This window comes from Propithecus coquereli, unplaced genomic scaffold, assembly GCF_000956105.1.
Source record: "Propithecus coquereli isolate 6110/MARCELLA unplaced genomic scaffold, Pcoq_1.0 Scaffold252, whole genome shotgun sequence".
Classification (NCBI taxonomy): Eukaryota; Metazoa; Chordata; class Mammalia; order Primates; family Indriidae; genus Propithecus; species Propithecus coquereli.
In genome coordinates, this window is record NW_012148086.1 from 4,435,897 (window position 1) to 4,461,884 (window position 25,988).

Genomic DNA, 25,988 nt, shown 5'->3' on the forward strand with positions numbered 1-25,988 from the left:
GGCTTCTTGGTGGCCTTGGGTGGCTTCTCCTTGGGCTTCTTGGTGGCCTTGGGTGGCTTCTCCTTGGGCTTCTTGGTAGCCTTGGGTGGCTTCTCCTTCCCCTTCTTGGGTGGCCTGGGGGACCCCTCCAGGGACTGCTTGGCTGCCTTGGGGCCTTTGTCTTTCTTGCCTTTCTTCCCTTTGTCTTTGGCCTTTTCTGGAGGTGCTGGCCAAGATGCAGACTCAGATTAAACTAAAGGAGCCCACCCTGTGCCCGCACGTGGCCCCCACTCAAGATGCACACAACCTGGGCACAGCAACAGGGGCTCTTGTCAGTTCCCGGTGTGGATCAGGAAACTGAGTGGTCCATGAAAAGGCCCACTTGGCTGGGTGGCAGAGCTGGGATTTGGACCCAGGCTTTCTGTCTGCAAGTCTGGGGCTGTCACCACCAATCTCAGCCTCTCTAAAGACTGAGCATGGGGTACTCAGCTCCCAGGGAGAGGCCCTCATCCCCGCACCTGCCAAAACCTCAAGAGGGGCCCTCACAATCCACTCATTCACCAAATGTCCACTATTCTGTGCTGGGCAGGAAAGGGGTAGAGAGGTGGCCGAGCCATCCAAGCCTGGAGGAGCACTTGGTCATCCCTGCCTGCAGGGACAAGAAAAGCTTCAAAGGAAAGAGACACTCGGTGTGCCCTGCAGCCCAAAGAAGAGGACGTGATCCCATTTCAAGAAGTAAGGGGTTTGGAGTGGGTTGGAAAGATAGGGGTCCTGGGTGATCTGGGGAACACACAGAGGACAGAAGGGACAGGCAGGGAGCTTGTGCCTGCTTGTTCATTTCAGAGAGCTTGGGAGAGGGAGCAGAGGCTAGGTGTGTGTCTGCTCCATGGGAATCTTCTCTGGACCCTAAGCAGGAGCTGCAAATGCTGTTGAGAACTTAATGGGAGGTGAGGGAGCAAGAGGGGAGTTTGGCAGAAACACAGGAAAAGCTACAACACCCAGACAGCCAGGAGAAGCAGGGCTGCTACAGCAGCGTCCCAGCGACAGACTGCAAGCCTAGAACCTAGAACCGGAGCTAGAGGCAGGAGGGGCCGCAGGCAGCCCGGTGGGGTGGAACAGCCAGCGAAGACCCAGCGCTGGGGCTGCAGGGGAGCGGCTGCTGACATCAGGAATGACGGAGTCTCCTGGGAGAGAGGGATCACAAGACCCTCTGCCACCCTCCAGCGGGCCACAATAAACAGCTAAGATTTATTGACAACCGATTATGTAAGAGATCCTGGGTTAAATGCTTTGGTGATGCATCACCTCATCTAATTTCCATAGTAACCCCAGACTATCCACTGCCCACTGCCACCTGGAAGCCCTGAGGGGGGAGGGGGTCTTCTGCAAACCCCTCACCTGCCTGTGTGCTCCTGGCCTAGGAGGCAAGGGCAGGAGGGAGGGAAACCTGAAGCTGTGCCACCGTCAGGCAGTGTGGCCCCCAGTAGGATGGCAGGGTAGTGACACAGCACAGTCCCCCCAGGGGACACAGCATAGTCCCCAGTGGCTCAAGCCTAATCCCTCTTGGGGCCTGGCGGACTGCGGATGAGGGACTAGGACAATCGGAGCCACTGGCCCCCAGAAGCGGCCCTGCTGCCCAGTCCTGGCTGTGCCTCCGGGCCCATGGGCCCCAGGCCAGCACTGACCTCGGCCTGGCACAGCGTCCCGCCAGGCGTCTGGGCTGGCGGGTGCATCAGTGAGCCATTCCTCCCCTGGGCAGGCTGGGGAGTGGCCAAACTCTGCCGAGCGCCTCTGTTCTCACCTGAGATGCCAGTCCCCCAACACCCCACGGGCGCCCAGCCCCCGCCAGGCTCTTACCTTCTGCGGCCGCCCCCGCCCTTGTCCCTGACTTGTCCCGGGTCTGGGCTTTTCGGACGCGCAGGGTGGGCTCGGGAGGCGGCGGGGCCTCCACGTCGTCCTCCCGGGGCTCTGGCTCCAGCTCCGACAGGAAGCCCTCGAGGAACTCCTCGATCTCGTCGTCGGTCAGCACCGTCTGCGGGCGCCCCCCGGGGCACAGGGCCAGCAACGCCAGGAGGCAGCCGAGCAGGGGCGCCCCGCGCACGGCCGCCATGGTCGCGGCACGCGCGGGGGGCTCCCGGGAGGGCGTGGGGGGCAAGGGTAGGGGCGGGCGAGGGGACGGCGAGGGGCAGGAGAGGGGAATGCGTGGGCGAGGGGACGGGGAGGGGCGAGGGGATCGGGTTGGGCGAGGGGATCGGGGAGAGGCGCTGGGGTCTCCGAGGCCGGTGGGGCTCAGGCCTGGTGGGGGGCTCCGAGGCACTAGCGGCGACGAGGCGCTCCGGCCCCGCGTGGCGCGCTCCCGCACCGACTGCCCTCTCCCAAGCGCTCGCGGGGGCCGGGGCGGGGTCGCCGGGGCTTCCGGAGCCGGCTCCCCACCCCCGGGGGAGGAGTAGGAGGAGGGGAGGAGCCGGGAGTGGACCGAGGGGCTGCGGGCAAGCGGGAGAGCCTAGCAGTCCCGGCGCCGCGCGCTTGGCACTTTCCGAAGTGAGAACTGCGGGCGGTGTCCCAGTCGGAGACCTGTGCCCAGGACTGGGGATCTGGGGACAGGGGCGACTAGGGGGACAGAGGACTGGGAGGGAGGAAAGATAGCGCGGAGGACCTAGCGGTGAGGGTCTGAGAGGGCCCATGCCCCTGTCCCGCTCTGCCCTGGACACCACCGCGGTTAAGCTGGGACCCTGAGCCCGCCAGGAGTGACCCTGATAGAAGAGCCACAGCCTCAGACTTCGGGGACCCTTCCCAACTCAGGGGTCTGCAGAAGGGCCACCCCATCCTTTCCACACTCTGGAGCCTCTGCTGGAGGGCCCTGCTGCACCCCAATGTTAACTTCCCGTCATCCAAACCAACCTCTCCAGGTCTGCGTGGGGCCAGGCCCTGTGGTGAGCCCCAGGGAGGGACAGCGCTGTGGGAACTCACTTTCTATCAGGGAGGCAGGTGCGAAACTGCCCTCAGAGTGGCCAACTGCTCTGTGGGGGTAGGAGTCCCATATAAGGGCATGTTGTCCTTAGCACCCGCCACCGCCACCACATTACAACATGGACAAATAGCCATTTCTCCTCCTTACCAGAACCCGTTTTTTAGAAAGTGTTTACAAATAGCCGCAGCTACCACATGGACACAGGGGCCCATATATACTCAGGGGGTCCCAGGATTCATCAGGGGTCCCTTATGGGGCCTGGTGTTTGCCATAGGCTTCTCGAGGGGCAAGTAAGTGATGGCTGGCCCCAAATGGCCATCACAGCTGAGGCCAGAGTCCCAGGACATTCCCACTGGAAGGAGCGAGGAAGCAAGAGACGGCACACAGGGTGCCCCTGGGCCCAGTTCAGCAGCAGTCAGCGCTAAGCAGTCAGGTAGGAAAGCACAGGAGGCCCTGGGATGACTGACAGGGCAGAGTTTGGACCTTGGGTCAAAACAAAAGAAGAAAAGCAGGTCAGGAAGCACCTGAGTTCCCAGAGCGGCCCTGAGCCGGTCTGAGCAGGCAGCAGCCAGTGAGGCCACCGTGAGCGCTGCCGGGCACAGGACCCAGCTGCTTGCTGGGAGAAGGAACCCAGGGAGGCCTCCCGTCCTCTCACACCTCTGTCCTTCCATGGTCCTTCCTTTGCTTGCTTACTGGCTCTCCCTAAAAGGGCAGTGTGACTGTGTCAAGTCCCGGCCCTGCCCCTCCTGGCCATGTCATCCCAGCAAGTAGCCTCGATGCTGTCCATCTGCTTCCCCATGCCCTTATGTGTGGACTGGCCAGGGTTGTGCGCATGCTGTGCCCAGCACGCGGTTTCAGCATTCACAGCCCGCCGACTCTTAGCCCTCATCATCTCCCCTCAGAGACCAACCTGAGCCCTACCCACCTAGGCTCTCGAAGCAGCCCCCAACAGCCAGCCGTCCGTGTGCCCCTGAGCCAGCGTCTGCCTGCCATGTGTCCCCAGGCCAGCCCTGGCAGCAGCAAGGATGAAGCAAGCTCTTACCCTTCACTGTCCTCTGCAAACCTCTGAATCATCATTCTCAAAACGTTTTCTGGGAATTTGCTCTGTTGCCCCAAGTTGAGTGTGTCAGGCCAGGAGGCCCGAGGCTGGGTGAGGGGCTGTGGAACGTCACTTCCCTGGGAACAGCTCACACATGGATTGGATTTGGGCCCTACATCCTCTGCCAGGGAAAACAGAAGCCATAAGAAAATGAAAAAGGAATAGAAAGAGCCTTTTCCTCAGCCACAGTGAGTCACCAACAAAACATGAGCAAAAGCCCTCGTGGGGATCTGGGCCCCAGGGAGTGCCAAGGGGTCAGGGGCTCTCTGCCCTGAAGGGTCTGGGCAGGTGGAATGGGGGTTACTGCTCTCCATGCTAGGCTGGTGTTCCTCCCCTTGGGTTGGGGGCTGGGACCCCCACTCAGCCTGAAGACCTGCACCCAGGAAGTCCTTTAGCCCTGGGCCTGTGCCCTGCCTGGAGGCACAGAGGCAGCCACAGGGCCGGAGAGGGGGCTGGTTAAGTCTAAAGGTTGCAGCAGAAACCCACCCAATGCAGTGGGCACCGGAAACACACATCTCAGCTTCCTGAACTCGTGAAAAGGTGCCCCTGGGCCAGTGTGCCAGGATCTGCAGCACTGTATCAGCAGGAGACTGAATAAAATGTCACTCGCCCCATGTCACTGTGACCAGAAAGTTGTGACCTCATCTGCTCCATGCCACAGGCCTCTGGGGTGGGCTGGACAGAACACTATCCCTCAACCACCCAATCCCAGCCTGGCCAAGGCAACATGTACACACCTCCTCAGGGCGTGTGTTTTCGTATGTGGTCCTTTGGTTCATTCGGACGGTGTCTACAAGGCTTCCAACAACACGCCAGCCTGGGCGTAGCCCGAAGGTGCAGCAGTCACAGATGCGTAATCTTCCTCTGAAAAGCTGAGGCTGGCGAGAGGCAGGGGATGGGGGGACAGGAAGTCAGCAACTGGAGCCCCCTGGACGCAAGGGCACAGGTGAGGGCGCTGAACTTCCTGGGAGAAAGGGAAGGAGGGAAAGCGGGAGCCCCAGCAGAGGCCAGACTCTGCCCTGAGGCTCCTCAAAGCACCTCAGGTCCTGGCGCAGACTGGGCACTGAATTAATCCTTGCCGAGTAAGTATGTGTTTCCCATTTCTATAAAAAGTGAGGAAACTGAGGCCCAAGGAGAAGAAGTGACTTGTCAGGTCACAAGCATGCAAGTGATGGAGAGGGCCCAACCTGGAACCTCTAAGGCTAAACCAAATGCTCTTTCCACATGGGCTTCACAGCCTCTGGCCTCCAGGCAAGGATAGGCTGCCCTCCTCCCCTTAGGCCCAGGCTGCCCCTCCGCCTGAGCACCACGTGAGCTGCCCTGGTTGCCCAGCCTGGCCAGAGACGGAAACTCACCTGCCAACAGAGCCCAGCATGCCTGAGTTCTCACCCGGCTGGCCATCAGGGCCTGGGAGGCCGGGAGCAGACCCTCCCCACCCGCCCCAGTGGCCACTGTGGCAGCAGCTCAGACACACACGTGAGGTCGGGAGGAAGGAAGGCTGTGTGCACCTAGCAAGAGACAGCCCAGCAAACCCTTTCTGTGTGAACGTCCTCTGCGCTAGTGTGTGTTTGGTCTGGGGCTGAGTAGAAGGCACGGGAAGCCTGGGCTCTGGCACCAGGCCACCAGGATCACAGGCACGAGCCCCTCCCTGTCTCTCCTGGAGTCCTGGGTCTGCTTCCAGGAACCAAAGGAGAGGGGACCAGGCCTGGCTCCTTCCCTCTTGTTCCTCCTTCTTCGGAGAGGCTCTTAGAAATGCCTCCTTCTCTGCAGCCCAGCTACCTGGGTGTTAGCAGTGGGGTCAGCCTGCTCGGGCCCACGGGAGGGCGGTTCCCAGAGCCACGGGAACCTGAGGTCTCCCAGACAGTGTCTAGCCACCCTCACAACTGGCAGAACAATTTCCTTGGTTTTCAACAACTTGAAAACCACATGTGATTTTCCACAGTTCCGCACTCCTAGGGCCTGGCTGCTGAGTGAGCAGGGTTCATGCCGAATTCCTTCCACTCACCGCAGGGCAGACAGTGGGCCCAGCTGTGGGAGCCTCGGCTGGGGTGGGGGTCACCGCAGCAAGGCGGGGGCGGTGGAGGGGGTCAGGCTTCCAGCGCTGATGAGTAATTCTGCAGCCTGAAGATCTGGGAAGAGGACACGTGACAACTTAGTGCAACAATCTGCCCAGTGTTAAATCAGAGGGAAGCACGGGGTGTTCAAAATGGGGTTCAGTGGAAAAAATCGTGTTTGAACCTACATCACATCTTCATTGAAACTAACTCCAGACAGATGAAAGATGCAGATGTTAGAAGAAAAACCATGGAAGTATTAAAAGAAAGTATAGGAGTCTGTCTTTGTATTCTTGGTGGGGGACGTCTTCTAAGGAAGGACAGAGAACTTTAGTTGCATAAAAGTTTTTGCCTTCTGTATATCAGTATATTGAAAATAAAATTTAAAAGCAAACAAAATACTGGGAAAGGATCTGCAACCCCTGAGTCAGAGAGTGAACACTCTTAGCCTCCTATAGTTTTAGGAACCTGCTATGGCCTCAGAAAAACCTGCTATGAACCTCCACCCTGCACCCACTGTCCTTTCTCTCTCTCTGAGCGTCTGTGCAATGGGATAATAATCACACTACCATGACTCCTAAGAATGGTGCGAGGATTCATTGAGATAAATCTGGAAAGTTGTGCCTGAAAAATTGTCTTTCATAAAGGGAAGCTGCTAAATAAGTAAGTAAGTTCTTTACATTTGTAAAGCTAATTTGACTTTGTTTCTGCCTTTAAAAGTGAGCAAATTGAGGGGTGGGGACTAAAAAAAGAAAAGATAAAAGTGAGCTAAGGGTCTGGATGTGGTGGTTTACTTACACCTATAATCCTAGCACTTTGGGATGTCCAGACGGGAGGATCACTTGAGCTGAGGAGTTTGAGACTAGCCTGAGCAACAAAGGGAGACCCCATCTCTACAAAATATAAAAAAAATATTATCCAGGCATGCTGGTGCATGCCTGTAGTCCCAGCTACTCAGGTGGCTGAGACAGGAGAATCACTGGAGCCCAGGAGTGGGAGGTTGCAGTGAGCTATGATGATGCCACAGCACTCTAGCCCAGGCAAAGTAGCAAGACCCTGTCTCTAAAAATAATAATAATAATTTAAAAAGTGAGCTAAGAGAAATAGGTAGGCAATTCACAAAAGAAGAAACATAAGTGGCCAATAAACATATGCAAAAATGTTTTACCTCACTAAAAATTATAAAAATGCGAATAAAATATACCAAGTACTACTTTTTCTATATCAAAGATTAAAAACCTCCCAGTGTAGGCATTACTGGGAGATTGCTGTGTGAGCGCTACTGGTGTCAGGGAACGTCACATCATTCAGTAGGTCATCTCATTCTGGGTGATTTGGCTGCAAAGAACAGAAGCCCACCAAAGTAACTGAGTCCCAAGAAGCCTTCTGCTGTGAGTGATGGAAAACCCAATGTAACAATGACAAAAATAAGATAAAAATTTATTTCTTGCTCACATAAACAAAATCCAGAAGTAAGCAGTCTAGAGCTGGTATGGCAGCCTAACAACCATCAGAGAGCTAGCTTTCTATTTCGTTGACCTCCCAGCCTCAACATATGGCTTCTATTTTATGGCGCAAAGTAGCTGCTTGAGATCCAGCCATCATTGCATCATCCCAGCCAGCAGAAAGGAGGAAAGGGAATAGCAGAGCACAATTTCTTCCTTTAAGAACACTTCCCAGAAACTCATACAAATCTCCATGCTGATTGCATTAGCCTTGGCCAGAACTCAGTCACGGGCCACACCCAAGCTACAAGGGAAGCTGGGAAGTACAGTGGTTTTCAGACGGTCTATGCCAGCTAAGTGTCAGTTCCACTACTAAAGAATGAGATAATAGATACTGCAGAATAATTAACAGTCTTTGCTACAGATGATATTCTTTTTGCTTTTGTGTCTGTTGAGTTACTATTATAAAATCTTAGGAACGTGTAAAAAACAATCAGTATCTGGTAGAGGAAGGTGTAAAAGCTGAAATGCCAGGGAAGTATAAGAAACCGATGGTGGTATTAGCAATGTCGTAGCCAGTTTGTGTGTGAGGTATCCACATTCTTGTCTCTTTGCAGACCTGGCCAGAAGCCCAGCCCAGGAAAACAAGAAGCTGGAGACCAGCCCCATGCGAGCAAGAGGGCCCCCAGCAGGCATTCATCCTCGGTGACCCAGCTCCTGCCACGGAGAGGGCTGCCAGATGCCCCCAGGCCACTGTGGTGCTCAGAGTGCTCAGTGCTAAAACCTGTAGCTGCGGGGTCTCTACCTCACCTCCCCTTTAACTGCCAAGCTTCTCCAAGGATTTGTTCACACTCGAAGTTTCCACTTCCTCAGCCCCAGGCAGCTGCTCCTGCACTTGGCGCTCTGACCAGGCCTCCAGGGATCCCCCAGGGCCCACGGTCCCTGCCTCCTGCCGGCACTGCAGCAACTTTTGTGAGCTCCTCCCCCTGCTCAGGGTTAGGGTTAGGGTTTCTCAGAATTCCAGGCTGGCTCCACTTCCTCCTCCCCCGCTTTCGTGGTGGAGTCCCAAGGATGCCACCTCTCTCTCCTCACTCTGCCCGGGCTCCCCGGGAGCCTGATGTGCCCCTGCTGCAGAGACCCCACCTGCCCGACGTGCGCCTGCGCCTCCGTCTCTAGCCTGGCGCTCCTTCCCACTTCCCACCCAGGTCGAGCTGGCCTGTCGCTGTGAGCATCCGCAGGCGCTCCCAAGATCCGTGTCCTCCCTGGGCCCCCCCGGCCTTCCCCAAGCCTGGCAGTTGGTCGCAATCCTCCCTGCTCCCCACTGCCTGACCTGCCCGCCTCGTTCCAGGTCTCCTCCTCACAACGCCAGGTCACCACCCACAGGCTGCCCCAGAGGGCCTGTGTTCCTCCGGGAGGAAGTCCCGCCCTCCATGTGGCCCATCAGACCCTCACCTACCCAGCTCCCCTCCGGCCCTGGGGTGAGCCTGGGACCCCAAGGCTCCAGCACCTCGCTTCTGGGCCTCCGCAGCCGTCCCTCCCTCCCAGCCCCACCATGGCTGCCCCTCACCCACGGCAGGCCTGGGTGTCCGCCTTTTTAAACCACCCACTCATAGTCCTACAGGCAAACACCTCCCCAAGGGGCGAGGAAGTCAGACTCAGTTACTCTGAGACCACGAGCTTAGAGCTCACTGCTGAGGACCTGGAAAGAACCAGTGTTTGGGGAGATCACCATCCCCTGTGTACCTGAGAGGGGCCCTGCGGGCTCCTGTGAGGCCATCCCCTAGTAGCAAGCACTTCCTGAGGGCAGCGACAGTCAGACTCAAGCTGCACACGGGTAGCGCAAGGACGACTGGCCCAGCAGAAGCATCCACAGACTGACTCCCTGTGCCAGGACTACCCCGAGCCCGCACAGGGCGGGCCCTGCCCCTGGGAGCCTTCTCTCCAGCAGGAGACGATGCTACAGCCCAGTGGGCTGCGCGTCACACGAGGGGCCCAGCCTGGGCCTGGGGACCAGCACACTTCTCTGGAGGAAGGGGCAAGTGGGATGAACCAGGTGCATCCCTGGAGGGAAGGGACAGGTGGCACAGGAAGGGCAGAGTGTAGAGCAAGGGTGAGGACGGTGGGAGGCCTGGGTGGGTGAGCAGGTCCTTGGAGGCCATCTGTCCTGTGGGCAGAGGGGCTTCATGCAGCCGACTGGAGGCAGTAGGGCCACCTGAGGCCGATGCTGGGGCACAGCCCCCCAGACCTGGGCCTGGGATGTGATGAGGAAGGAGCCAGCGAGGCTTCTGGCTGGGAACTGGGGGGTGGGGATCCGAGAGGGGCACGGAGAAGAGCAGTAACAGGGGAGAGAAGAGATGGGCCACGTGGGGCCTGCCTGCAGACAACCGGTCACACGTTCCCAAGACCCTGATGGGGCAGGGGTGGGACAGACAACCAGAGAGTGGGGGATGGTGATCCCACGCATCCAGGTTTGATGGAAGAATCAGGTGTGAGGCAGTGGTGGCCACTTGGATACCACTTCCAAAATGAGTTTGTGCTCGTGGGGCCTGCAGGGCCACAGGCTCACACCTGTGTGTGGCCCCAAGTGCCTGGCGCCAGGCCGGACCCCAGATGGTGCAGCTGACCTCCCTCCGGCTCTGGATGCTGCCAGCTGTGCCCCGTCATGTGGCACCAGCACCTCCCCGACAGGAAACAGGCGTGGGGACTGGGAATCTCAGAGTCGCTGGCCCATCCTCACCCTCCCCTGCACTGTGGGATCCAGGCAGCACCTCCACCCACCTCAGCCGGTGGCCACGCTCAGCTGCCACCACCCAAGCCGGTCGGAGCCTTGGGCTCAGCACCTACACCTGGCAGAAGCCCCTCTGTGGCCCGTGCTGGTCACAGCCTCTAGCTGTGGGCCTGTTGAATATTCTTCCTTCTTAAAAATTCTTTATTATACAAATAATGTGTGCTTGCAGAAAAATTCAAAAACACAAATAGGCGAAATAACAAAACTATTATGGTAAGTTTTATTAAACTCCAGACAATCCCACCTCCTAGAGAGAACAATAACAGTTTGTTACATAATCTTCCAGACATTTTTGGCAGCATACTAGAGACCTAGAGAAGCATACTGGAGCCAGGGGGCCTGGGTTCACATCCCAACACTGCTCACCAGCTGTGCAAGCTCGGGCAACTTGCTTGCCCTCTCTGTGTCTCCATCTCCTCCCCATCAACACGGGGACATCGATGTCACCCCCCTGACAAGGAAGTTGACACGTGTAAAGTGCTTAGAACAGTCTGGCAGCGAGCACAGGGCAAGGCTTGACCTCATTATGCACATGTGCACATACTTAAAAAACACTTGATTGGAATTTCAAACACGCAAAAGCAGAGAGATGACACGTCGAACTACCTGCTCCTACAGTTCAACTCATAGCCCATCTCGTTTCATCTGTGTCCACCCTTGCCTCCACCCCAAGACAACTTTGAAGCAAATCCCAGACATCATGTGATTTCTCCAGGAAATACTTCATTGCGCATTTCTAAAAAGAAGGACTCCCTCTCTCTTTCATAACCTATTATCATTCTTGGAAATCTCAACGGCAATTCCTTAATGTCCAGCACTCACTCGGAGTGCACACTTCCCCAACGGCTTCATACGTTTTATTTTTTACAGTTTATTTGTTTGAATCAGGAGCTGTGTAAGGCGTATGTGCTGCAATTGGTCTTAAATCTCTCAAATCTGCTTTAGCCCACAGGCTCTCCCTCTATCTTCCTCTTTCTTTTCTTCCTACAATTTATTTGTTGAAACTAGGTGGTTTGTCCTTTGGAGTTTCCTAAGATCTGGATTTTGCTGGTTGCATTCTGTGCTAAATATTTTCAACTTGAGTGAAACTATTATATTTATTGTGGGTGTGAATTGAGCCCAAAAACTCAGAATGCCAGAAATGCAACTTAATTTTTCCTTGAGTGGTTTCATTTCCATTTTAAGCACCCCACTCCACTGCAATCATGTGGGGTCCTTCTTCCTTTTTCCCAGATTTCCCAGGGCAGCAGGAGGGGAGACTGGGGCTGAAACATCTGGTCCTTGAGGTCACCCGCATACTTGGGCACCTGCCCAGCCATCCAGGTCTGGCTGCAGAGCCACCACGAGTAACCAAGAGGTCCCGGCGGTAGAGAGGGTGCGATTCGGCATCTGTCAGTTCACTTTGTGTTTGCACATCAGCCCTTTGCAGGAGCCTCATTATTTTTGTTTTACAAATGAGGAAAGTGGGGTTTGGGTTGGTTAAGTGACTTGAATAACTGGGACACAAGCCAAGCAGCACCTTCAAGAGGACAGAAGAAGAAGGGCCATGCTCCATGAGGTCACTGCTCAGATGTCATCTTCTTGGTGAGCCCCGGGCACTCCCCCTTCCCTTGCCTGACTTTACCCATGGCATTTGGCACTTCTCACCATTGTTTCAGTGATCTATTACTGCATAACAAACCACCCCAAAATGGAATGGCTTAAAACCTCAGTGATATGGGCCAGGCATGGTGGCTCCTTATGATAATCCCAGCACTTTGGGAGGCCAAGGCAGGAGGATCGCTTGAGGTCAGGAGTTTGAGACCAGCCTGGGCAATATAGCAAGACCCCACCTCTACAAAAAAAAAATTTAAAAATTAGCCAGGTAGTCCCAGCTACTTGAGAGGCTGAGGCAGGATGATCTCATGAGCCCAGGAGTTTGAGATTACAATGAGCCATTATGATCTTGCCACTGTGCTCCAGCCTGGGTGGCAGAAAAGACCCAGTCTCTTAAAAAAAAAAAATCAGCAGTGATATAGTAGTCCTCCTCTGAGGTCCAACAGCCAGTGTTGAAATCATAGTTCTGCCTCTTCTGAGCATGGCAGCTTTGGAAACATTTTAACTCTAAACCTCAGTTTCTCTATCCATAAAATGGGGGAAATGACAGTAATGCCAACTCCACACAATCGGAGAGGAATAAAAATATTAGGTCATTAAATAGGAAATGTCTGATTTCAAATCAAAAGTTTAGTTTATTATATCTTAAACAAGAAGCAGTACTATTAATGAAAGTATGTACCTAAACTATTGACACAGTTTTGCCATCTTAAATGTAGCTTGTTTATGCCAGCAGTGAAGAAGCCTGGAGAGCTAGTGGCAATGAAATCATGAAAGGCATTTTCCTCAGCTTGTTGAGAATTGAATATTTTTCCTTGCAAGAAGTGGGCTTGAGTCCAGGAGTTCCAGACCAGCCTGGGCAACAGGTGAAACCCTGTCTCTACCAAAAAAAAAAAAAAAAAAATTAAAATTAGCTGGACGTGGCGGGGTGCACCTGCCGTCCCAGCTACTCAGGAGGCTGAGGCAAGAAGATTGCTTGAAGGCCGGGCGCGGTGGCTCACGCCTGTAATCCTAGCACTCTGGGAGGCCGAGGCGGGCGGATTGTTTGAGCTCAGGAGTTCAAGACCAACCTGAGCAAGAGTGAGATCCCCCCCCATCTCTACTAAAAAAAATAGAAAGAAATTATCTGGACAACTAAAAATACATAGAAAAAATTAGCCACGCATGGTAGTCCCAGCTACTTGGGAGGCTGAGGCAGAAGGATCGCTTGAGCCCAGGAGTTTGAGGTTGCTGTGAGCTAGGCTGACGCCACAGCACTCACTCTAGTCCGAGCAACAGAGTGAGACTCTGTCTCCAAAAAAAAAAAAAAAAAAAAAGAAGATTGCTTGAGCCCAAGAGTTCAAGCCTGCAGTGATCTATAATCAGGCCACTGCACTCTAGCCTGAGCAAGATCCTGTCCCTAAAAAAAAATTAAAAATGAAAAATAAAACTGTGGTGGAAACAGTAGACACAATTTTGTCAACTTGCAATAGAGTTGAGGTCATCACACATCCTTTTTCTCGTAAGCCTTCCTGGCTCAATAGCCCCTTCCCCCATTACCAACTGTGTCTGAACAAGTTGACTGAGCCTGGGCTGGTTGGACAAATTAATCCAAAGAGCCTTCATTTTAAGAATATTTCACTTCTCCACAATTGTCTGGCCAAATCCCAGTGGTGGCAGGGAGTCGAGGATTCTACTCTGCCCTTCTGGCCTTGTCATCTCATTCCAGGTCCTGTCCTGGGCCTCCAATTCCCCCACCCTGCTCTTACATGGAGCCCAGCCCACCAGCCGAGAGATGCACATCCTCTGTAAAAGGCAGTAATCAGGGCCTGGCTTGGTGGCTTATGCCTGTAATCCTGGCACTCTGGGAGGTGGGAGGATCACTTGAGGTCAGGAGTTCAAGACCAGCCTGGGCAAGAGTGAGACCCCATCTCTACTAAAAATAGAAAAAATTAGCTGAGCATGGTGATGCACGCCTTGCAGTCCCGGCTCCTCCCAGAAGCTAAGGCAGGAGGATTGCTTGAGCCCAGGAGTTTGAGGTAACCCTGAGCTATGATGACACCACTGCACTCTAGCCAGGGCAACAGGGCAAGACTGTCTCAAAAAAAAAAAAAAAAAAAAAAAGGCACTCATAGTTTCTCAGAAATAAAGCATTTCTTTTTGTTACATAACCAGCCAGACCCTGGGCAAGCCACGTCCCCAACACTAGCACATCTTCTGTCAAAAATCCAAATCCTGCAGCTCTGATGGATCTATACAGATAAAGAAAAGCAGCCACTTGCTCCAGGTCACAGAATCCAGAGGTAAGCCCAGAGCAAAACTGGACCCAGGGTAGTGGGTTAAATGGTAGCCCCCCAAATTCATGTCTACCCAGAACCTCAGAATATGACCTTCTTTGGCATAAGGGCCTTTGCAGATGTATTTAAGATAAGAATCTTCAGATAATATCATCCTGAGTTAGGGTGGGCCGAAATCCAATGACTAGTGTCTTTTTAAGACTAGTGTCTTCACGTTCGGACACTGGAGACCCAGGTGGAAGGTGGCCATTGCAAGCAGGGGTGAAGATGGGGGCCAGGAGCCACCAGAAGCAGAAAGAGGCCGGGAAGGATCCTCCCCTAGGGAGGGAGTGTGGCTCTGCTGACACCTGGATTTTGGACTTCTGGCCTCCAGAACTGACAATAAATTTCTATTGTTTTAAGCTGCCTAGTTTGTGCTAAATTGCTACAACAGTCACAGGATAGGAATATACCAGGCTCCCCGCACCCACAGCAACGCGACAGACAGAAGAGCTCAGGGGAGGCCCAGGGCCAGCACTGCCCGGGCCAGCAGGCCTCAGGAGCTGGAGTCCAGCGGCATCAGCAGTTTGGCCACACGCGCCCCCTGAATGCTGCTGGCCAGCGCCGCGGGAGGGAGGTAACGAAGACAGGGGAGGGCCCCAGAGCCAGGGCAGAGTCCCGGCCCCACAGGCCTCCAGCCAGGCCAAGCACAAGTGGAAACACCAAAATGAAGTTCAAGGGAGGTGCGTATGCCACAGGGAGGTTTTGGGAATGTCGGGGATACTGAAGACTCACCCCAAGGGGCCTCTCCCAGCTGGAAGTGGGAACAGGAAATAGGCTGGATGAGATTCATCTTGGAAAAATGCAAACTCATACATCTGGGCAAAAATAATTCAAAGCATAAGTGAGGGATGGGCAGGAATAGCCATGGTTCAGGAGAGGGGAGAGGGCAGCAGAAAGGGCCCAGCTGGGAGGTTGTTTGCATAGCCTCTCTGACTTATTGGGAGGCGGTCTGAAAGGAGGGAGCAGGAGGCTGGGGACCTGGCCTTCAGGGAACCCCTGAGCCAAGTTTATTGGAACAGCCCACGCAAAACAGAGGGCTGAGGTCTCTACTTCCTGACAGCAGCCTGGGGGTCCAGGGAAGGGAGGGGGGGCGCACCCCACCCACCCATCCATGCCTGGGCCCTGCCCACTGCCCTCTCTCACAGCACCCCTGGGCCTGTGTTCCTGGAGGACCACGTGGAGCAGGCAGAGCAGGCATCTGGGACATCTCCAAAGACAATCTCTGGACTCTGAGCCAGGAGGCTGAGTGTGTGTCTTGATACTGCCCACTCAGACAGAGGCTCCTCGTCCACAAAATGAGAATGGAAACTTGTTTTCCCTCCCTCCTTCCCTTCCTTCCAAGTAATCTATACCCTTTGCAGAAATTTTAGAAAGTACAAAGAAACTGAAAAAATTGTAAAGCATTTACAATTCCACTAACCACAGCAAACATCTTCTTAGCCATGTTGCTACTATATTTTCCATGTATATCATACATATAAAAACATGGTTTTACAAAAACAGCTTCACATTATATACACAGCCCTCTGCTCTCGTCAGCTTTAAAAATGTCGATGCCTCCTTTGAGCTGAAGCTGCAAGGAAAAATAAAGAATAATTATGAAAGATAAAAAATAAACAAAAAATGCCAATGCCAATGCCTAGGCCATACTCAGGCCAATTAAATCAGACTATGTGGGGAGGGGCCCAGGAATCAGTATTATTCGGAGGTTTTGGGTGCACCCTGCTCTATTGTACACAGGAGAGGGGAGGTATCTCACTGCTGCTGGCCAATTCTGATGGTCTGGGCCTCGGGTGTTGGCCACCGCTGCCCCTGTGGCAGCCCCCTCCGTCCCCAGACCCACTCCTCATTGCCTCCACAGTGACCACCACAGACCACAGAACAGTGAAGATGGAAACCCAAAGACTGTTTCCAAATGTGCTGGAGAAAACCTAGAAGTCTACATTCAGTAACTCCTTCAAGGTGCCTCCTGGGCACACCCAAGTCCTCACCTGCCCCAGGGGCTCGGCCTCCTGTTTCCAGGCCTGCTGCAAAAGCCACCTCCAGCCCGAGGAATACTCTCAGCCCTAGCATAGTTCCCCCTGTGCCACACCCCAGTCCTCCTGCAAGGACACTGTCCCCTCCATACCCTCCAGCAGGGACATTTCCCCAGGTCCTCCAGAGGTGACCACCTCCGACCCAGTTGCAGACCCAGTCCTTTATTCTGCTCATTCTCCCAGGACACACCCTGGACTCTCATACCACACTCACAGTGCACTCTGAGCAGATGCTCACAAGAAGAAAATCGTGTTCCTAACTCCCCCTCCCCCTTGGCAGGCCACCTCTCCCCAAAGCACACCTTCATCTGCAAAGGAGGCAAGGTCCTCTCTCATCACCTCCCCACCACATCCACATCAACCCCCTCTGGCCAATCTTCCTGATGACTCCCTTGGCCCCATGGGATCCTGGCAGACACTTTGCAGCAACCACCCAGATTTCTAAGCCAGGCAGTTTCTTCCAGTGTCACTTGATGAAATTCCTTGCACAAATATTTTTGCACAGTTGCGCACTGTTTTAAGAATTCACGTCTGACGGGTCATTAAAAGCAGTTTCTGCCTTCCCAGGAGAGAATGAGGGCTCCAAGGGGAAAGAGGAGCCCAGATGCCCCGGCCAAAGAGAGAGGAACAGTAAGGGGAAAGGAAATGGTTTTAGGGAATAGACAGCTAGAGATGACTTTCAGGCAGAGCTACTCCCTGAGGAGGGCTCACAGATGAAGAATGTAGGCTCTAACCCTGGGAGCTCCCTCTCTCTGCTATCCCTGCTGGCACTAGGAGATGGTGGGAAGAGAGGCACTACACACTGGCCTCCTGGCTTCTTTGGGGGTCCTGAGGCCGAGGAAGCTCTAAAGGCCTGGAGGGGAGAGTGGGTGGTCGGCAGGCTGTGCAAAGGTGCAGGAGGTCAAGAGGATGCCTGGGCTGGCCGCCTGCCTCCCTCCCCTCAAGCCCTGGGCCCACTGAAGATGATGGGAAAGGGCCAGAGGAGAAGAGGATAGGTACTCAGGGAGCATGGGGCCCTAGATTGAGGAGTGACAGACCACGGAGCTGTGATGGAAGCTATAAGAAAGGGGGTCACATCTGATCTGGCTTGGCCCATCAGTTAGACTGAGCAGGGCTACCCCGCTGTGGCAGAGATCCCAAATGCAGCATATCCAAATGAGACAGATGGACAAAAGACTCCGTATCGTCAAGGTGTTAGTTTTTCCCAATCCATAGATTCAATGCAATCTCAATTGGAAAAGGAATTGCTGGATCAATGTGTATGATTTTGTTTTCATTTTGTTGGCTATAGTTGCCAAATTGGCTTCCAAAAATTCCCTCCTGCAGATTCCTAATTCCCTCACACTTTCAATGTATGCGTTCAACTTTTTAAATGTTTAATTCAACAGCTGAAAATAGTCTCATTTAAATTTGCTCTTCTCTAATGACTGAACAGGTTGGGTCCTCTGGCCATAAATGGATTGACTAGGATTTCTTCTGAGGATCACCTACAGAAGTTTCCTTGCCAATTTTTCTATTAGATCAATGTCTTTTTCTTATTTATCTCTGGACAATTTTATGATTATGAAAATTAGTCTTAATTCCAAAATATGTCACACTTTATCCCAGTTTGTCTTTTGACTTTAATTTTTAAACATATTTTAAATTTGTGTGTAGTCCAGCTTATCATTCTTTTCCTTTAGTGTTTCCAAGTTTATTGTGACACTTAAATCTTCAAAGCATTCATTGACTTTTTTCCAGTAAGTTTTTGGTTCCTTTTTTAGATTTAAATGTTTGATCCATCTGGAATTTATTTTGGTGTTAAGGAGTGAGGGAGGGCGCCAACTTCTATTTTTCCAAATAGAAAGCCAGTTGTCCAAAATCCACTCGACTGAAAAACCTTCCCCGTGTGTTCGAAGCGACCGCTCCACCAGTGCATTCGAAACTCGCGTGTCTGTCCAGCTCCGCGGACTACGGGTCCCCGCGCCCGCGGGCTTCCATGTGACCATCCCGAGCACAGAGGGACAGGGGGGAGCCCACATGCGTCCTCCCCGAGCCGCCAAGCTCAGCCCCAGGTCCAGTCCCCGAGCCGAGGACGAAGCCCACCCGTCCCGGCCCTGGCCGAGGTCGAATTCCATCCCGCCGGCTGAGGACTCCCAGTCGCCCCTAGGCCCCCCTCCCTCTACTCCGTGCCGCCGGAGTCCAGCGGGTTCGGAAACCCGCGAGGTACCACAGCGCTTCCGCGAGGGTAATTTAAATAGAAGGCGTGTCCTATAATATTTATGTAGAGGCGGGGCTTCCGGAGAGGCCCAGACACCCAATCCCGTAGGAGCCCGGAACCTCCCCAACGCTCCGATCGGTTGGAGGGGCGAATCCCACGGAGAGGCCTTATTTGCATAGGGCGGGGCCTAGCGTGGAGCGGAGCTCCACTTCCTCTTCCAGCAGGCTTCCGCCAGGCTCCTTCCGGCTTCCTCCCGCCTTCCTTCCGGCTTCCGCTTGCTTTCATTCTGCCCTCGCCGGGCCGTAGTCCCGATGTTCCCCAAACGGCGGCGAAGGCGGGTCGGGTCCCCTGGCGGCGCTACCGCCTCCGCGCCGCCCTCGACGCGCTTCTCTGGCATTGCCATCTACCTGGTCGAGCGGCGCATGGGTCGCAGCCGCCGGGCCTTCCTCACTCGCCTGGCGCGCTCCAAAGGCTTCCGCGTCCTCGACTCCTGCAGGTGCGGGGCGGCGCGGCCGAGGGCTTCCGTGGGCAGCCCGGCCGCGGGCGTGGGAGGCCTGTGTTCAGAGTGCAGAACCGCAGGAGATGATTTAGCGTGGACGATGGCTTAAGGCCGGCCGCTTTATTTTCGCCTGGCCCCTGAGTCCTCTTGGCAGTGGGGGATGTTGAGGCTGTAAATCGGAAATGACTCGCACTCAGCCGACAGCCACAGCGGCACCTGCGGTTTTGGATTCTAAGTTAGCTCTGGCACTTCGTGGCCGTGTGACTTTACCCTGAGCCTGGATTTCCTCTTCTGTAAAGGGGGCTACTAATTAGGGCCGAGAGTGTTGTGCAGGATCACAAAATCAAAACCACAGGCTTTTAAATAGCCGTGCGCTGGGGTCAGGGGTAATTAGTTAGTAGTAGTAGTTGTTAGCAGCCCTTCTGCTTTGGATAAGTCCCACCTCACCCTGTGAGCCAGAATGACTTCTCTGGAGGCCCTGACCCTGCGGTTTCCCCTGTCCTCAGGCCTGAGGAAGCAACCTGAGTGAGGCTCTCCTATAGGGAGGAGACCAAGAGGGTCAAAAAATGGCAGCTACAGAGACAATGCCCACAGTAAGAGATCTGAGGGTTCCCATAGTTTTGAGATTGAGAGCAAATGAACTAGGGCCCAGTGTTCCCCTGCAGCATTTTTTGGCGGGGGGAGGGACATTCTCAGAAATCATTAGTGCACCAAACCCACTCAAGGAGAGGATGATGATAGCAGCTTAGAGTGGGGGGAGCACTATCTTATTTGTACAACAAGCCTGCGAGGTAGGTAGGTTATTATCTCTGCTTTACAGACAGGGAAATCAAAGTATAGAGGTGTGACTTTCCCAAGAGCATAAAGCAAATATGTGGCAGAGTTGGGGCTCGGACCTAAGCAGTCAGGCTCCAGCATCTGTGCTTAAACCCCAACACTTAGATGAAGAACACGTGGTCCCAGCTGTGAAGGAACTCCTTTGCCTCAGGTGGAGAGGGAGATAGACAACAGAAAATCGGGATGGGCTTGTGAGCATAGCTAAAGTAAAGAACTACAATTCCGAGGATGCTGGCATGGTAGAGGTGTTTCTCCACCAGGAGAAGGGGCTGGGAAGGCTTTCTGGAGGAGGTGACATTTGCAGGATGAATGGGCACTCACCATGCAGAGGTGACACCAAGAGCAAAGGCTTGGAGGTATGGAGCCAAACAGAAAGGGTTCTGGGCCTCACTCTCCTCCCCACCCCTCTGCCCAGCTCCGAGGTGACACATATCGTGATGGAGCAGACCTCAGTGGAGAAGGCTGTCTGCTGGCAGGAGCGCAGGACAGCGGATACACCCCCAGGATGCACCCCTGCAGCTCTGCTGGACATAAGCTGGTTCACAGAGAGCCTGGCGGCTGGGCAGCCTGTACCTGTGGAGTGCCGGCACCGCCTAGAGGTGAGCCTGGTGGAGGATTGGCGTGGAGGAGAGTTGGGGCCACAGAGAAAGCCCCCACAACAGGTAACATGGCAGCAGTGCCTCAGTGCTCTTTGGACGAGGTGGGCAGTGAGGGCTCTGCCCAGACTACCAGTGGGCCCTGAGAAGCCAGTAGAGGGACTGTAGCAGGGTCTGGGGGGCAAGGCCATCACAGATTCTGTTCTTACCACTCGCACAAATTTTCTTGACATCCACTTAAAAGCTTCTTCAGGCCTTTCTTCCTCACTAAGTAGGTGACCCCAAGTGGGATGACCTATGGGTCATCAAGAGCCCGTCAGGATGCTGTGAGGTTCATCGCCCATGACAGGTGTGGGCTCAGGGCCCAGGCTGCCTGTGTTTGAATCCTGGCTCTGCCTCTGAGCCGTGGGGCATGGGGCAAGCTCCCTGGCTTCTGAGGCCTCAGTGTCCCCAGCCCACTTGGTTGTGAGGATTTGGGGAGATGGAGCACATGCAGCATATGCAGTGGCAGAAGTGCCCCACCAGGGTCGGCAGATGTCACTGCTGCTACTCTGGCCTGAGGAGCCTGTCCTTAGCTGCCCTGCAGGGCAGCGCCTCCCTCTGCCCCACGCCTCTGAGAGTTCTATTTCCCACCTCCATCCTGTGATCCCCAGAGGACCTGAGTTGAGTGCCCCAGGACAGACAAGCCTCTGGGTGTGGCCTGGCTCTCCTCTCGGCCTTATAGCCTCATCATGGCCTGTACATTGCCCATCCCCAGGTGGCGGAATCCAGAAAGAGGCCCCCAAGCCCAGCATGGATGCCAGCCTATGCCTGCCAGCGCCCCACACCCCTCACACACCATAACATCAGCCTCACGGTGAGCCACTTCTGTGAGCCTGGGGCCGGCCTGGGGGTCGGGGATGCGGGTACAGATGGTTGGTAGCTGGCAGGTTGGAGGGGGGCACCCTGCCCACCCTGCCCCTTAGCAAGGCCCCTCCCTGCAGGAAGCTCTGGAGACGCTGGCAGAGGCGGCAGGCTTCGAAGGCAGCGAGGGCCGCTGCCTCACCTTCCACAGGGCGGCCTCGGTGCTCAGGGCCCTTCCCAGACCTATCATAGCCCTGAGCCAGCTGCGGGGCCTGCCCCACTTTGGAGAACATTCCTCCAGGGTTGTGCAGGTAGGTGCTGGCCACCCTGAGCTGGGCGAGTGGGTGGGGTGCAGAGGCCTGGGGGGGACAGCAGAGGGCGCTGTGGGGTCACACAGCCATGGCGTAGCTGCTGCTCCAGGGCCGCAGCAGGCCACCCTCTGCGCTCAGACTCTTCCTGTGTAAAACATCCGCCTGCCTCAGGTGGCTGGAGGATTCAATGAAGGGTGCTGCAGGGGGCCTGGCAGAGCTGGAGCTGGCATTGTTGTCATTGTCCCAAACTGCCCAGGACAGTAGAAGAGAGCACCCTGAGCATGAGCATCCCTTTTTGAGGACCCAACATGTTGAGTTGTCCTTTTGTGCACTTTCATCGAGAGAATACATAGTGACACAAGATGCTTTGGAATGAAGTCATATTGAATTCACACACATTTTGAAAATCAAATGTTGCTACATCTAGGGACCTGTTATTCCTCTGAGAGATGGTCCGTGTTACCTGGGGCCTCAGGTGTTGTAACTCCAGGGCCCGAGGGGCATTGAGGCTGGAGCCCTTACCCCCCAGCTGTGTGGCAGCAGCTTTGGTCACCTCCCTGGGCACAGTCTTCATTTCCAAGTCCCTTCAGATCCTGACCCCACAAATCTCTCTCTGCAGGGTGTTGGGGGGATTGCCCCCATCCTTGAGCCCCCAGCCCCGACCCGCACTCCCTGCACCTCTTTCTCTCCACACCTTCAGGCTTAGAGTTCTGCTTTGTTCCCTCCCGCAGGAGCTGCTGGAGCACGGAGTGTGTGAGGAGGTGGAGAGAGTCCGGCGCTCAGAGAGGTACCAGACCATGAAGGTGCGCGGGGCGGGGCTGGGACCCCAGTGGGGGCCGTGGCAGCACAGTTCACATTTAGGGGGCATGTGGGGGCGGCTGACCCAGCACGGGTCAGGGAAGGTCTCACCAAGGAAGCAGCAGTTGAGCTGACACCTGATATCCACAAGGCAGCCAAGTGGAGACAGGCGAGGGAGAAACGACTTGAGCATGGAATGTTGTAGATCACTCAGCACTGTCATTTTTTTTATTTGACTATTTTTGATGGAATAGTCTCAAGTATATTATATGCTGTGACATCTTAAACAGAGCACAATTAACGAAATGTAACCTCTTCCTTGGTGCCAGTGAGTGCAAGGGGCTTCACGCCCTTGCGTGGCTGGCTGCAGGATCTTGCATGTTTGTGTCTCGGTGTCGTCAGTCTGCCTGTCTCCATGGTGCGCTTTCCCTCTGTTCCTGTTCGCTCCTAATCTTACAGGGAAACACAATCCCAAGCTCTTTTGGATGCCTAGGTTGTGCCTGCTCTGACACCCCCCTGCCATGTGGTTTGGTAGCTAGAGATTGTCGCAGTGGTGGCCATTTGGATGAGTGTCAGTGAAGTATGGCTTCCTGGGAGGGTGGGGCTGTTGGTGCAGTGGGAGGTCACAGAATGTTGTCAGGATTGACGGGGCTTTGAAGAGGGGGGCTCCAGTCATGTGTGAAGGATGGGCTCAAATAGGCAAGACGATGGCTGAGTGCGGTGGCTCATGCCTTTAATTCCAGGGCTTTGGGAGGCCAAAGCAGGAGGATCGCTTGGGCTCAGGAGTCTGAGGCTCCAGTGACCTTTGAGCACCACTGCACTCCAGCCTGGGTGACAGAGCAAGACCTTGTCTCAAGAAGAAAAAAAAACGGCAGAGAACAGGGCAGAGGGCACCGGTGGGGACAGGGGCTAAATGAGCAGGACCACCATAGTGAGTGTGGGACTGGGATGACACACCCCCGAAGTTGAGGGGGTTAATGATTGGTTTCCCCTCAGCTCCAGCCCCAGTGAGGGTTTCCTGCGGAGGAGGGGGAAGTGCTCAGAGGCGTGGGAACCTTCTCCTTCCTCGCCCCTGCCCTGCCTCCTCCTCACACCCAAAGTCCCAGAAGACATCCAGGCTGACAGAAGATTATGTTACTAATTAGAAGTTTGTTTTTATTAACAATATAATTGGATTAATCTCCTCATTTTTTAGTCAGCATTCTGTTGGTTAGGAGTGACAGTGACCCACCTCATACTCGGTTCAGAGAATCAAGGAAAGGCTGAGCCAGCAATGCCCCAACAGGGCAGGGCTGCAGCCAGTCTGTTGGAGGCTCGGGCTCAGATCTGAGTGTCGCCAGGCCGCTCTTTCTCCTCCCTGCAGTGGCTTCACCCTCACTCGTACCAGCTTCCTCCTCTGGTTACAGACATGGCCACAGAAGGTGCCCCGGAATTACAGCCTCTGCCACTGGTGGGCCTGACCTCAGTCTCAGTTCCAAAATTCCTGGGGAGGGACTGTAAGTGGCTGACCTAGGGCAAGTGACATGCTTGTGGCAGGGCTGTGCAGGGAGACGTGTGGCGGCTCCAGCCAGCCTCTCCAGCTCCTCTGCTGGCACCGCCCTCTTGTTTGGCAACTCCTCGCTGTTTTTGCTGTTTGTTAAGGAGAAGAACTACAGAAACAAGCTGCAGCTGCTATTAGGTGTGAGAAGCAGGTTTTTCCAGTGATTTAAGGGCTCCTCGTGCCGATTTGTCAGGATGACTACTTTGGTTATGTTGGCATCACGGGCTAGAGCTGTGCGAGTTCTGGGGAGAGACCTTTTCAGAGGAGTGGGGGGCAGCTCGCTGGAGTCTTCCAGCCCCTGCCTTGCTGCGCCTAGGGCTGCTGCCAGGGTGTACGTGGGCTCACTGCCTGAGAGGGTGGGCAAGGCAAGCCAGGCCCCAAGTCTGAATCCTTGCGCTGTGGCCTTGGGCAGGTTGCGAGTGGGGATGGTGCCTGCCAGGTGCTGGTGATTCCTCGAGGCTACGCTGTGGTGGCATGGCCCAAGACACACCCTCCGGGAGCCGGTCGTCTGTGTCGCTGTGAGAGCTCTGCCCCGACCGTGCTGCCCTTTCTCTGTACAGCTCTTCACTCAGATCTTTGGAGTCGGTGTGAGAACCGCTGACCGGTGGTACCAGGAAGGGCTGCGAACCCTGGATGACCTTCGAGAGCAGCCGCAGAGACTGACCCAACAGCAGAAAGCAGGTGAGCCCTCCAGAGAGGCCAGGCCCTGGGCTTCCCAAAGCAACCTGGGCCTGAAAGCCCTCAGCACTGACACACAGGATGTGCCCGTTCCCTAGAGAGCTGGGTGTGGGGTGTGCACAGGAGTTGGTGGCAGGTAGGGCAGCCTCGTTGGGTGGCCTTCCTGGGGTCTCCACTCAGCGGAGTCAGGATCTATTGCAGCCCTTTCTTAATGAATGGCGATGGTCATGGCAACTGCCATAACATTCCTGGGACTCTTGTCATCGCCTCCTGGTTAGACTTTGACCAGGGGACAGGGACAGTCTGAGCCTCGGGCACACCTTCCCAGTGTGGTGCCTGGTGCTCAGAGGCCTGCAGGGGGAGGTGGCACCGTGTAGTGGAAAGATCGTCAACTTTAGAGTTGTTAGGCCCAGGTTTGAGTCCTGTCTGCCGTTTACCAAGTAGGTGACCATAGCCTGAAACTTCACCTCTGTCACCCTGTTATGTTCTCTGTAAAAGGGGGAAGAAATGACAGCATGGAATTTGTAAGCTCCTCCATGAGAGCTGGCGAGTGGCAGGTGTTCAGCAGGTGTTCTCTTCACGTGGCCTGCCTGGTCACCCCAGCCATATTCTGTGACCCCCCCTCCCAGGTTGAGGGCTCTGCTGAAGGAGCCCCCACAGCCCAGCAGGCACAGCCAGGTCACCGCCTCTTCGCACATCTTCCCTGGGGCCGCTGCCTGTTACAGTTGACAGGAAGTGAGACCTGCAGAGCTGGTTCCATTTGGTTGCCTCTCCCCACGACAAAGGTAGACAGGAATGGCCAGCACGCTACCGAGAGCTCACCCTGTGCCAGGTGCTGCTGTTCCTCACATTTAACCTCTTTTTGGCTGGGCGCAGCGGCTCACGCCTATAACCCCAGCACTTTTGTGAGGCCAAGGCAAGAGGATTGCTTGGGGCTAGGAGTTTGAGACCAGCCTGGGCAACATAGTGAGACTCCATCTCTAAAAAAATAAGAACAATTAGCCAGGCATGGTGACACATGCCTGTAGTCCCAGCTACTCGTGAGGCTGAGACAGGGAGATCACTTGAGCCCCAGCAGTTCGAGGCTGCTATGAGCTATGATGATGCCACTACACTCTAGCCTGGGCCACAGAGTGACACCCTGTCTCAAAACAAAAAGCCTCTTCTTAACTGTGGAAGGTAGAATGATGCCTCTTTGACAGGCGAGGGGACAGAAGTAGGCCAGAGTGAGCTGTACCTACTTGGCAGAGCCATTTCCTTCACATCTGTTTACCACCTCTTAGTCCCATTTTATGAATGGGAAAACTGAGGCAGTAAAAGGGATAGTCTGTGTTGTGACTGGGTCAACATCAGCATCCTTATATTTGGTCAGACTATAGTTTGGCAAGATGCTACGTTTT

General features: G+C 54.8%; 2 protein-coding genes across 3 annotated transcripts in view; one reads left to right on the forward strand and one right to left on the reverse strand.

Moving 5' to 3' along the window:
• Positions 1-2,125, reverse strand: part of AEBP1 (AE binding protein 1) — a 10,149-nt gene extending 8,024 nt beyond the window's left edge. The window contains exons 1-2 of the mRNA XM_012646922.1: positions 1,837-2,125; positions 15-205 (exon numbers count right to left, since the gene is read on the reverse strand). Coding sequence (XP_012502376.1) covers positions 15-205; positions 1,837-2,089 — 444 coding nt within the window. The 5' untranslated portion in view covers positions 2,090-2,125. The remainder of the gene's footprint in view (positions 1-14; positions 206-1,836) is intronic.
• A 16,643-nt stretch (positions 2,126-18,768) lies between these two features.
• The window catches only part of POLM (polymerase (DNA directed), mu), a 9,827-nt gene continuing 2,607 nt past the window's right edge, over positions 18,769-25,988 (forward strand). For both annotated transcript variants that reach the window (XM_012646985.1, XM_012646986.1), the window contains exons 1-6: positions 18,769-18,982; positions 20,238-20,421; positions 21,176-21,274; positions 21,402-21,572; positions 22,304-22,375; positions 24,471-24,591. In XM_012646985.1, coding sequence (XP_012502439.1) covers positions 18,798-18,982; positions 20,238-20,421; positions 21,176-21,274; positions 21,402-21,572; positions 22,304-22,375; positions 24,471-24,591 — 832 coding nt within the window. In that variant the 5' untranslated portion in view covers positions 18,769-18,797. The remainder of the gene's footprint in view (positions 18,983-20,237; positions 20,422-21,175; positions 21,275-21,401; positions 21,573-22,303; positions 22,376-24,470; positions 24,592-25,988) is intronic.